The sequence below is a fragment of the Leptinotarsa decemlineata genome, unplaced genomic scaffold (assembly GCF_025532065.1).
Source record: "Leptinotarsa decemlineata unplaced genomic scaffold, Ldec_3_MD MMD2_P_RNA_scaffold_5, whole genome shotgun sequence".
Classification (NCBI taxonomy): domain Eukaryota; kingdom Metazoa; phylum Arthropoda; class Insecta; order Coleoptera; family Chrysomelidae; genus Leptinotarsa; species Leptinotarsa decemlineata.
In genome coordinates, this window is record NW_027412532.1 from 22,718,241 (window position 1) to 22,730,922 (window position 12,682).

Below are 12,682 nucleotides of genomic sequence, written 5' to 3' on the forward strand. Positions count from 1 at the left end.
GCGCTTTTTAGTAATTGGTCATTGCTCAATCCTGACAAATATGAGTAAATATTATCCCGTATCCAGATGAATTTTTCAATTGTTCAACAATAGTAAAGAATTAGGATTATTGCTGTGAAAAATCCAGTTCACTTGTAGCTAGTGCTTTTTAGTAATTGGTCATTGCTCAATCCTGACAAATACGAATAAACATTATCCCGTATACAGATGAATTTTTCAATTGTTACTATTAAAATTTCAATAGTAGCGATTGGAGTTTTTTCCCAGTGTACTAATAACTAAAGTATTGTCAAATTTCATGAAATTGTCCCAAAATCGTAACAGGAGGTTTTCACAACTAGTGAATTACAAAATCAAAAGCAATTCTTCAAAAATGGGTAAGGTTGTTGGGAGCAGTAGCCGCATAGTTTGATTTTCATTAATTTGTCGACTTATATCGGATGCACAAACTGATGACCCATGAAAACTCATTTCTATTGATAAAATCAAACTACATTAGTATTGTCAATCAAAGATAACTAACTACCTACCATTCAGTCACTGGCAAATGGTATTCCTCATTAACTGATACAATCACTTTCACCTCAGATTTTCATTCTTGTAGGTATAAAAACAAACAAAATCACTAGATATATAAAAAACTGCATTTCAAAGAATGTGTTATTAAAATGTAATAGCTCGTTGCCAGCGTCCATACATTAATATATTATTGCCCCACCGAAACCAGCATTTGTTTACAAACTCGCATAATATAAGGCGCGTTTCAGATGTTTGGTGTTATTGATCAAGGTATTTTTATCAGATAAGTTCGACAAATATAACTCATACCTACTATATTCTATCTAAAGTAGAATATTGTTGGAAAGTTTCCAACAGATGAGCAGTGTGTTCAGTTATCTCATATTGAAAGAACAACTCACTTGAGAAGCAGTTACAAAAGTTATATCAATTTGGAATTATGGACACCGCGAAATATTTTGAGATGCATAATGGGTCGGAACCAATTACATCGGTTCTGATTAAATTGGTAGAAAGGGAAGAAGTAGAAGCAAGACATTATTTTCCCATAGAAGATTTAGAGGGTGTTCTCGAAGGTATAGGGCGGATGTTTTACATTGTGAGTCCTTCAGAAACAACATTCAGCGATCCTAAGGACGTTCCATCTTTCTTCGTAAATGTAAGTACCAAATGATAGATGATATTTTTACGAAAATATTTGGTTTAATTAATGATTGTCGGAATGTCAACATTTCAATCCAGATTTATTTTCATTTGTGTGAATATTATTATAAAAATTAAATTATTTATTATCGATTTGATATATTTGAAAAAACTCCATAAATTCTCAGTTTAAAATGAGGAATTGCCTATAGAGGTATTTTTCATTATCAACTGTATTATTAAAACATTAGGTATAACATGACCGACTTTTTAAAGAAATATACCTACCAACGTATATACACGTATTAAATTTATCTTCATTAGTTATTCTATTTTAGGATGACAGCGATGTGTACTTATATTTTGAATTATTTATACACGTACTTGACATACGTTGATGAATTTATTATTTTTATGCTTGTTGATAACCTCAATAATATTTGACTGTAATGGAAATCTTCCTCGATAAAAATAATTTAGCTATCAATAACTTTCTTTCTTGAGATTTATAGGTTTTCCCTAAAATCAAAAAAGGTTTAATGAGAAGAAAAAAGTCAATCTGTTATGTCTATGTTTCTTTAAATTTATGATCATCGTTATGTTAAAATGAAGAAATTGTTTCCTAATTTTTTTTTTTAATTATTGACATTCGTAAATGATGGAATTTAATTCAAAAACGGCAACCAATTTTGGGGGAAAATTGAAATGAGATGGATAAATATTCCTGTAAAAATTATTGAGAAATTGGAAACGATTGTTATTTAGCTATATTGATGACATTTGGTAGACTATACTTGTATCATTAGATAAGAGAGCTCTTTGAAAGACATTTTTTGTGGAGTATTCAATATTTCTTACTGTTTTTTTTTTGGGTATATAACCTTCCACAATCTGAAAAATTAACAATCAATAGAGAAAGCTTCAAAGTGAATTTTGAGTTTTGAAAATGGAAAAAAAAACCAAATATAGAAATTTAATTTTTTTCAATAGAGTTTTTCAATTTGTAGTCAAAATTTATAGATGAAGTTACTGACTAATTATATTACGCAGTAACTTTTCGGGGTACACTTCAACAGATTCTCAACTGATTTAACTTTGTTTATTTTTTAGATTGTGGAAGGTTATACACCAAAAAATAGTAAGAATTATAAGAGGGATTCTTGTTTTTCTTCTCAGGAGTACTGAAACTGCTTTCATTTATATTTCACTATGCATATTATTATTTGATTGCAATAAGTGGTGTTTTCACATGTCAACATGATTTTTATTTGGATTTATGATCATTCCATTAGGTAATGGAGCGTGTAACAATACAATTTTTCGCAATTTCGTCAACCATAAAAAACATTTTTTCCATTTTTTTTTGCAATACAGTATTGATATTTTTATTTCAAATTAAAATTTTTGACTGTGTGCATTTCCAAACCAAAAATTTATAAAAGTACTCTCTCTTTTTGAATAATTAAAAATGATTGAATATGAGCCTTTGACATAGTTCAAAACGTCTGAACTATAATAATATACATATAATATTCTCAAAACTACCTATCGATTTTAAAAATTCTTTCAACCTCGGAAAGCTACTTTATCAGCAATAACACGAACTGTATTTTATCGAAAAAAAATTATAATTACAAATATTCGCGTAAAGTGAAATAATGAAACCCAAGGTATCATTGTTATTTTGCTTTCCGCAATTTAACTCACCTCATATATATTTTGGCTTTAGTGGAACTGTAGAATTTTATATTTCGAACGTCATTGAATATGATTGAGATATTAAACTAACGGAGTAATTATACCATTAGAACTTTGATAGAAATGAATGAGCTGAACAGTTTCGCGTCATTGAATTACATATATACATACATAATTGAAATTAACAGCAATTATTTTCTTCTTGAAAGATTGGCATACTGATCTTGCTTGCACTTTGATCTGTCTCCTGACAGACAGATTAACATTTAATTGGAATAAACATACCTGCGGCGGAGAAAAAAGTGTTCTACGTTATACCGATTGATAAATGTGCTTAGTCATACTTGAATTTTTTGTCTGTTTACGAAATGACTGGCCAGTTGCGAATTGGAGCAACCGAACCCAATCAACTTTCATTTTTTTTCGTAAGAATTCGGAATTAGCTAATCATTATAAATGAAATGAGTATTAGTTGGCAAAAATTAAATTTTCTTATGAGTTCCTTGTCTCATTTCTTTCTGATTTTTCTTAATTGACTGATCTCCTTTTATTGCAATGAAATTTCAACAATTATAAATTTATTGATACAGTGAGGTCTCGAAGCAACGGATAAATTTCGTATTTATGAATGCAGGTTAATTAACCTGAAACAGGTTAATTTTCATATCTGAGAATACACTTTGTCTTCAATAAAATCATTCAGGTGACCCTTCAATTCCCTAGGAAAATTTTAAATGAAAAGGGGTAACGTGTGATACTGCGTTTAAAAGGGTTTTCAATTTTCTATTTAGCAATAAAGCAGTTTTTGAATTTTAGACTAGGAAACTCCAGCCCTCGAGTCGAATACCTGTCACGATTGACTATTATTGAACGATTGAATATTAGACACCCATATTACTTTTTTGACAAGACAATATTATTAATATGCATGAGAATAATCTTATAATAATAACAATCAATCTCAAATTATCCGAAATCATTAACTCTCAGTGCCACTCGTAAGGATAATGCAAATAAATAATAAAAATTCCACAGGCATGGACTGTCTCTCACCAAAAATAACCAAAGCCATTTCTGAGTATATATGTGAACCGCTTTTATAAATATATCATCAACAAATCTGTGGAAGACGGAATTTTCCCAGATATTTTGAAAATAGGAAAAATTGTTGATTGACATCTATACCGGTCAATAACCATTCCTAGTATGCTGAGCAAAGTAACTGGAATTCATTCCGGTAGATCGAAGGAAAGTGCGACCTACAACATTTTTGGAAAATATCTATAAAGGTATTGACAAGGGAAAGTTTGTGACCGCACCCTTCTTCAATATACTGGCCAACAAACTAGGTGCAAATGGAGTTCGAGGTAAATTTCTATCTTGGATTATGTCCTTCATGAAATTTCGAAAGATGTATGTAAAATGGGATAATGTGTACTCGAGTACCTATGAGTTGGGAGTTGGAGTTCCACAAGGCTCAGTCCTGGGACCATTATTGTTTTTGCTATACATAAATGATTTTCCACAATATATCGTCGCTAAATCGATAGTTCTTTTTGCCGATGATATACGTCTATTTCTAAAGGAGCTAACAGTCCTTTGGAACACCAGGACAAATTGTATGTAATAAGTCAAAATTTGTCAAATTGGTGTCAGAGTAATAGACTTATGGTCAATGAAGAAAAAACAGTATTGGTACAGTTTTTTCCCAGAAAATCTGTGGAACATACTAAACACGTTCTTATAAATAACATGAAGATATACTCTTCAAAATCCATAAAGTTTCTAGGAGTTCACTCGACTACGCATAGAACTGGCAATTTCAAATCGACTACGTGAGTAAAAGACCTAATAGCAATTTCTATGCCTTAATGCAACTGAGAAAAGTACAGAGCGAAGAACTCCTTTTATATGTTTACTATGCCCTTATGAATTATGTTCTATCTTATAATGGGGTCCTATGAGAAGATTCAACAAATACTAACAGGATATTAACGAATAATCGGTATGCTTTACAATCTACGTCATACCGATTCATGTCAACCTGTTTTCAAGCAAGAGAAGATATTAACAGTACCTTCTCTCTATGTATATTTATAACTGTCTGCTCTTTGTGAAAAAATGCGAACTTGAATCAGAAACTAACCCGCAATGTCATAATTACGCAACAAGGAACGGGAATTTAATCATACTACAGCAACATGGTACAAAATCATTCGAAAAGACGCCATCTCCAGCAGGCTCAAAATTCATCAATTGTCTACCTTCCACCTTCCAACATGATAGCATCAATTTCAGTATTTAAACGAAGAGTCAGAGACTATCTCGTAGATGGTTGTTTTTATAATATAAATGAATATCCACAATCGCCAATCTATAATTAATTTCATGTATTACCTATTTCGACAATTATGTGTATGTATTAACACTTTTTATTGCCCTTTTTTCTCTATACGAGCATTCTCATGTGTTGAATTCATGTATTTTGTAATACTTCTTCATATGCACTTCATGTTTTATCATTGATGACTCCTATATCATTGTAAAATAATCATTTTAAAGAATATATATATTGTATTGTGACACCTGCATGATACCTTACTGACACTTATCTGTTTGTCATTCTACAATAACTTTTTTAGAAAAAAAGGGTTCTTGGTTTTCCACTTCTTGAACAGTAAATTAAAAATTTAGGAAACTTCCAAAGAAGGGAAGAAAGAAAATAATTACAGTGGCAGTGGCAAATATGTAAATCATGAAAATAGAATTACACGAAAAAAAAGTCCTTTCGAAACATCTAGTTCTATATGAATAGGTACTGAATTATACAAAAATGACTTTTTTCCTTTCAGTCTGTATTCAAAACGTTCATTATGAAGTTGAAACAGTTATCATTCAAAAAAAATTTACACAAACAATATTCGAAAGAGTTTTGATATAAATTTAAAGGAATATATTTTTAGGAGAAATTCATTTTTGGGAAAGAGAGGTTTTGGCTTTCTACTTCTCCATCTTCATTCAAAAAAATGTAAGCATATTCCAAAGGAAGAAGAAAAGCTAATAATTCCAAAATAACCTCTGTTTAATGGAAATATCACAATAAAGTGTTTTTTTTGAATACATTATGGATTTCCATCGAGTATCAGCCGTTTACATCACATATATTAAATGTCACTTAAATGAAACATCATGTAATCATCCTCAATGATGTTCATCGAAGTTTCGGGACAATACACTTGACGTATCACCTCATCAGCACCTTTTCCAGAATTACATCCATGGGAGCAGATCTCATTTTTTAAATATAAATTCCCTTTAAGCAATTTAATAATTTTGAAATGTTGTTCTGCTTTAAAAACACCTTTGACATCATGTAAACTGACCTGAAAACTAGACTGTATGTTTTATATTTGAAATAGTATTTATAGTATATGGCATGCTTTTGGTAAAAACCCCCTCAGAAGAAATTGAAGTTTGGATAAAAATGGTATTGTTTAATTTCTTAAACTCCCTGTTGTTCAGTTATAATTGTGGCACAATAACTGTCTTCAGTTGTTCTAATTACGTTATTTCTGTTCACATGTGAACAACTATTAAAATTTACCGATATTTTTGAGTAATATTTATCGAAACATTTAAAGTTGAGGTTACAAGCAAAACCAAATAAGTAATTTATATTTTCACTCTCATTTTCAGGCTTGGCCATATTTTCTCTTGTTCATGATTCTGGAGAATATCATTCTATGGATGGACGAGAAACCAACGTACAGATTGAACGATGGATTAACTAGCCTATCTCATGGCCTCATACATCATTCCGGGAAGTAAGTATCAGAGTTTTCAAGAAAAACGTGGTAATTCAAAATTTGCATATCGCAATAAGATTGAAGCGATTCCGGAAGCGATTTTATAGTGTCATTTATCTTCCAGCCAATTACTAATACAAAGAATTCACGTATACATCGTAATTGACCTATGAAAAATGCTGTACTCGTACAGACTATAATTGATTTGTTCAACGTAAACAATAAAATGTGCGGTGTTTTTACCGGGTAAGATTTGTTCCTGTTTCCTTACACTCTAATACATTCAATAATACTTTCACGTGCATCGTAAACAAAATTACAAAATTACGGATCGGATTAATTTACTTGAATATTTAACTAAACAAAAAGCGAACACAGCCGGATTTTTAATATTGAAAATAAAAAGAAATAATGATGATAATAAGTGAACTTATCACAAATAGATATAAAAGAAAACAATTATAATTTGACCCAATGACAAATAAACAAAAAAATTAATCCGCGCTTGGTGTAAACTTCATATTATAAGTATGAAAGATCATCGACAAAGTTTTTCGGTTGTGAATTAAACATAAAACACATTTATTTTGATATTTATACAAACATAAAACTACGGAAATTATATAAATGACCCATATTATTTTAATTTATGGTAGACTAACATGTTCTAATTGTATATAAAAATGTTTGCAAAGTGCTCAGGTGGATATTATTGAATTTTCAATCTATATCTTTGAACATCTGATTGGAGTTAATTATTTAAAATTTCATCGATAGTTTATTGAAATGTTTTATGCCTAGGAAAGTATAGCAGTTTTGTAATAGTTATCATAAAATATAATATCTTCAACCTATTTTACTGTACTAATGTTTCCCAAAGAAACAAACAACATGCATGTTTTTTATACTTTTATATATTCGCAGACCAGTCCTCAATAAACAGTTCTCTAGCAAAGGTCGTATGATTTAAAACCTTTACATGGCGCAGTCAAAGTAATTGATATAAATAAGTTTGAAAAGTGAAAATGCCTAATTCATTGAAAGAAGAATCGGTTGTGCATCAGCACTTTAATACTAATATAAAACAGCCAGAGCCAATGAGTATGGAAGGATGTCTTTCCGATAACTGGAAGTTTTTTAAACAAAAATTTGCACTTTTTCTTCAAGCAACACGAACTACGAATGAGCCTTCCGAATATAAATCATCGCTACTGTTAACTTGTATAGGAGACAAAGTTCTGAAGATATACAACAATTTCACTTACGAGGCAGGAGAAGACAAAATGAATTTTGAAGTACTGGATAAAAAATTTGAAGAATATTTCAACCCAGAAAAAAATGTAACCTATGAACGGCACATGTTTCTTTCAAGGGATAAAAAGCCAGATGAAAGCATCGATGATTACATAACGGATCTTAGAGATCTGAGTGCATCATGTGAATTTGAAACCCTTACCGACAGTTTAATCACCAGTAAATTAATTTTGGGACTTAAGTCGGACGTAGAATTGCAAAATAAATTAATAAGAACAAAAAATATCTCCCTTTCAAAAGCTGTTGATATCTGTAGAGTAGCAGAAAGAACTAAGGAGCAACTGGAAAAAATTAGTAGTGTAAAAAGTAACAACTTAACAGTGGACAAAATAAAGAAGAGAGGACATCATGGAGAAACTGGAGCAGCTGTTACAAAATTCACTTCAAAAGAAACTCGTTTTGTACCCAGGCCATCGACCAGTCAAGGCACATCAAGATGTCAGAGGGTGACAAATGAAAGTGTACGTGTGAAAAATAATAGTGAATATGTGAAATCGGGAAAGTTTAACTGCTACCGCTGCGGAACTCAACACGAGAAGAATCGCTGCCCAGCCTTCGGAAAAATGTGTGCAAAATGTAGAAAATCGAATCATTTTGCTAAAATGTGTAAATCAGTTAGTGAAGTTCAGCTACAGGTATATGATGATTTGTTTATAGATTGTGTTAATGATAATGATGAAAATGAATGGAAAGTTATATTAGATGTTCATAATGGTACAAAAATTCGATTTAAACTTGATACAGGTGCTCAGGTCAATATAATTCCTGCAAATTTTTTAGAAAAATTAGAAATTAATCCAAATAATTTAATCTATGATAAAGCTACTTTGAAAACCTATACAGGAGAAAAAATAAGAATTTTAGGAAAATGTAATTTAAATTGTAAAATCAAAGAATTATCAGAATACTTAACATTTTATATAGTAGATGAACAAAATGTTGTACTAATATTAGGTAAAGAAGACTGTCAAAAATTAAAATTAATTCAGTTGGTCCATTCTCTGAAAGCAGAACACTCAAAAGATGCTCATTATGAAAAAATAATAAAAGAATTCAATGATGTATTTACAGGTTTGGGTTGTTTAGAAGGCACATTTAATATAGAATTAGAACCAAATGCTTGTCCAAAAATTCATGTTCCCAGAAAAGTTCCAATTGCTGCCCAAGAAAAATTAAAAAATAAATTATTAAATTTAGAAAAAAATAAAATAATTGTTAGAGTTGATCATCCCACAGATTGGGTAAATTCTTTAGTAATAGTAAATAAACCAAATGGAGACATACGAATTTGCATGGATCCTAAAGACCTCAATAGGGCCATCAAAAGAGAGCATTATCCATTACCATCAATAGATAACATAATATCAAAATTAAAAGGTGCTAAATTTTTCTCAGTTCTAGATGCTTCTGATGCCTTTTATCAAATAAAATTAAACAGAAAAAGTTCGATGCTTTGCACATTTAATACACCTTATGGACGCTATAGATTTTTACGACTTCCGTATGGGATAACACTTGCTTCAGAAGTTTTCGAAAAAAAGATTAAATTTCTGTTTGAAAATATACCTGGCGTAGAGTCTTATATCGATGATTTTTTGGTTTGGGGAACAACTAAAGAACAACACGATGAAAGACTAAATAAATTATTGATGCGATGTAGAGAAGTTAATTTAAAAATCAATTTAGGTAAATGTAAATTTGGCATAAATAATTTAATTTTTCTTGGTCATAAAATATCAGATAAAGGTATCGAACCTGACTTTGATAAAGTATTGGCAATAAAAAATTTCAAAATCCCTTCTTGTAAAAAAGACTTAGAGCGATTTTTAGGAATGATTACGTACGTTTCAAAATTCATACCAAACTTATCAATGAAAACAGAAATTTTAAGAAATCTTTAAAAAATGATGTACTTTGGCATTGGGAAGAATACCACCAAAACTGTTTCGAGGAATTAAAAAAAAGTTTGTCATCAAAACCTATTTTACAGTTCTATGATGTGAACAAACCTGTCACGGTTTCAGTTGATTCATCTCAAACTGCAATAGGAGCTGTTCTTTTACAAAATAATTTACCGGTTTATTACGCATCAAAATCATTAACTCAATCGCAAAGAAGTTGGGCCCCTATAGAAAAAGAGGCACTCGCGGTTTGTTTCGGTTTGGAACGTTTCCATCATTTTGTATATGGAAGAAAAAATGTAATAGTCGAAAGTGATCACAAACCACTTGAAACCATTGTAAAAAAACCTTTAAATATGTGTCCACCACGTCTTCAAAGAATGTTCATTCAAATTCAGAAATATGATGTAAAAATAATTTATAAACCTGGATCACAAATGTACATAGCAGATGCATTGTCAAGAGGTCATGATAATAATTATAAATCTGAAGCAGATGAAATAAATTTTGAAAAAATATTCGAGGAAAATTTAAATGCTCAAGTTTTTCTTGTAACAAATAATTTACAGGTTTCTGAAAGTAAATTAGAAGAAATTAAAAATGAAATAAAGAAAGATCAAGAAATGAAAGAATTAATTAAATTATCAAAAAATGGCTGGCCAAGTGAAAAACAAAAAGTACATGAATGTGTGAGAATTTATTTTTCAATGCAAGATGAAATTTCATATCACAATGATTTATTGTTTAAAAATTCAAAATTAATAATTCCTAGAAAATTAAGGAAGAAAATTTTAGAAAAGTTACATACTAGTCATTTGGGTAAAGAAAAAACAAAAAATAGAGCAAGAGAGATATTATATTGGCCAGGCATGACCCGGGAAATAGAAAATGTTGTTGCTAACTGTACAGCATGTGCTATGTATAGTAAAGGAAATCCTTCAGAACCTCTAAAACAACATGAAATTCCGAAAAGACCTTGGCAAAAAGTTGCTTTAGATTTTTTCGAAATTGAAGGAAAACATTATATTTGTATAGTAGATTATTATTCTAAATATCCAGAGATTGTTAGATTAGATTCGTTGACTTCAATAGCAGTGATTACTCAGCTTAAAAATATTTTTGCTCGTCAGGGCATCCCAGAGGTTCTAGTTTCAGATAATGGACCACAACTAACCTCAAATGAATTCAGATGTTTTGCAAATGAATGGGACTTTATTCATCTTACATCAAGCCCAAAACATCCGAGATCAAACGGGTTAGTAGAGAGAACTATACAGACTGTGAAAAATATTTTCAAAAAATGTGAAGTGGCAAAAAACGATCCTTTTTTAGCATTATTGGAGCTAAGAAATACTCCTCTGTATAATAAAATATATTCACCTACACAATTATTAAATAATAGATCTTTGAGAAGTATTTTACCTGTTGCAGATCATCATTTAAAACCAGTTAATATCAAAAGGAACTATTTTAAAAATTTTCTTGAAAAAAGACAAAAAAGTCAAAAATATTATTATGATAAGAGAACAAAAAATTTGCCAAAACTAAAAAAAAATGAAATAGTTTATGTAAAAACAAATTCTAAAAATATTCCTGGAGAAGTAATAGGTAAAAATTTCAGGCATAGATCGTATGACATAAAATTGGCCGATAATAACAGACAAATTGTTAGAAATAGGAAATATCTCATAACTCGTGGAACTTACAAAAATAAGCATGTAAATAATTCTTTCAATAACAATTATACTCCAAAGGTAGATTTATATTCAGATGATGACAGTGATTCTGTAGAAAATCGAACCTCTGAAAATGAGAATACATTGAATTGTTCTACTCCAATTTCAACAAATAATGATTATGTTACTAAGTACGGTAGGCTTATCAAGCCTCCGCAGAGACTAATGGTTGGTTGTTTGGGGTAGTATGAAGATATTGTATAGGATAGTTTAAGTAGGGTAAAAACAAAAAATATAAAAATAGAAATTTAAAGGAGGGGATGTAATAGTTATCATAAAATATAATATCTTCAACCTATTTTACTGTACTAATGTTTCCCAAAGAAACAAACAACATGCATGTTTTTTATACTTTTATATATTCGCAGACCAGTCCTCAATAAACAGTTCTCTAGCAAAGGTCGTATGATTTAAAACCTTTACAGGTACTACAGCTTTTGTTCTTTGCCTAGTGTCATAGATGTTGGAATTCAGATAAGTTCATTTTATAAGTGAGAGTCGTTGTTTTCATTATTGACATTTTGATTAATTTTGTTGTTGTCTAAATTTGTATCAGGGTTAAAAGAAACTCAAAACTAGCACATATTTTATATATTTTTTTTCGATATGTTTGAATTTTCATTTTGGTTAATTTTTCATGTTTATCGTTTTATTCAATCTCCTTTTTTGGATGTATATGTTGTTATATGTGCGGGTATTTTACTGGGAAAATATCTTAGATAATGTTATAAAATGATGAAAAGGAAGGTTTTAGCTTTCTGTGTCTTCATCTTTTTGGAATCTTTCAAAGAAAGGAAGAAAGCAATCAATTCCAAAATAAACTCTTTACAAAAGTGTGTAGATCATGAAATAAATAATTTTCAAACAAACTGGAAGAAAAAAAATATTTCGAAACAACTACTTTTATATGAACATTGAATTTTACAAAACCAACTTTTGCCTATTCAGTGTGTACTCCAAACTTTCGTTATGGAATTGAATCAGATATCATTCGCATGATTCCTACATAATACAGTGAATGAAAGGGTTGAAGTTTCATTTACATGGAACACTGTCATCCTCACCG

At 30.1% G+C, this 12,682-nt stretch overlaps 1 protein-coding gene across 1 annotated transcript in view; it reads left to right on the top strand.

Annotated features, from left to right (window-relative positions):
- Nucleotides 1–779: 779 nt before the first annotated feature.
- Nucleotides 780–12,682, top strand: part of LOC111514096 (alkylglycerol monooxygenase) — a 28,681-nt gene continuing 16,778 nt past the window's right edge. The window contains exons 1-2 of the mRNA XM_023170333.2: nt 780–1,177; nt 6,556–6,683. Coding sequence (XP_023026101.2) covers nt 959–1,177; nt 6,556–6,683 — 347 coding nt within the window. The 5' untranslated portion in view covers nt 780–958. The remainder of the gene's footprint in view (nt 1,178–6,555; nt 6,684–12,682) is intronic.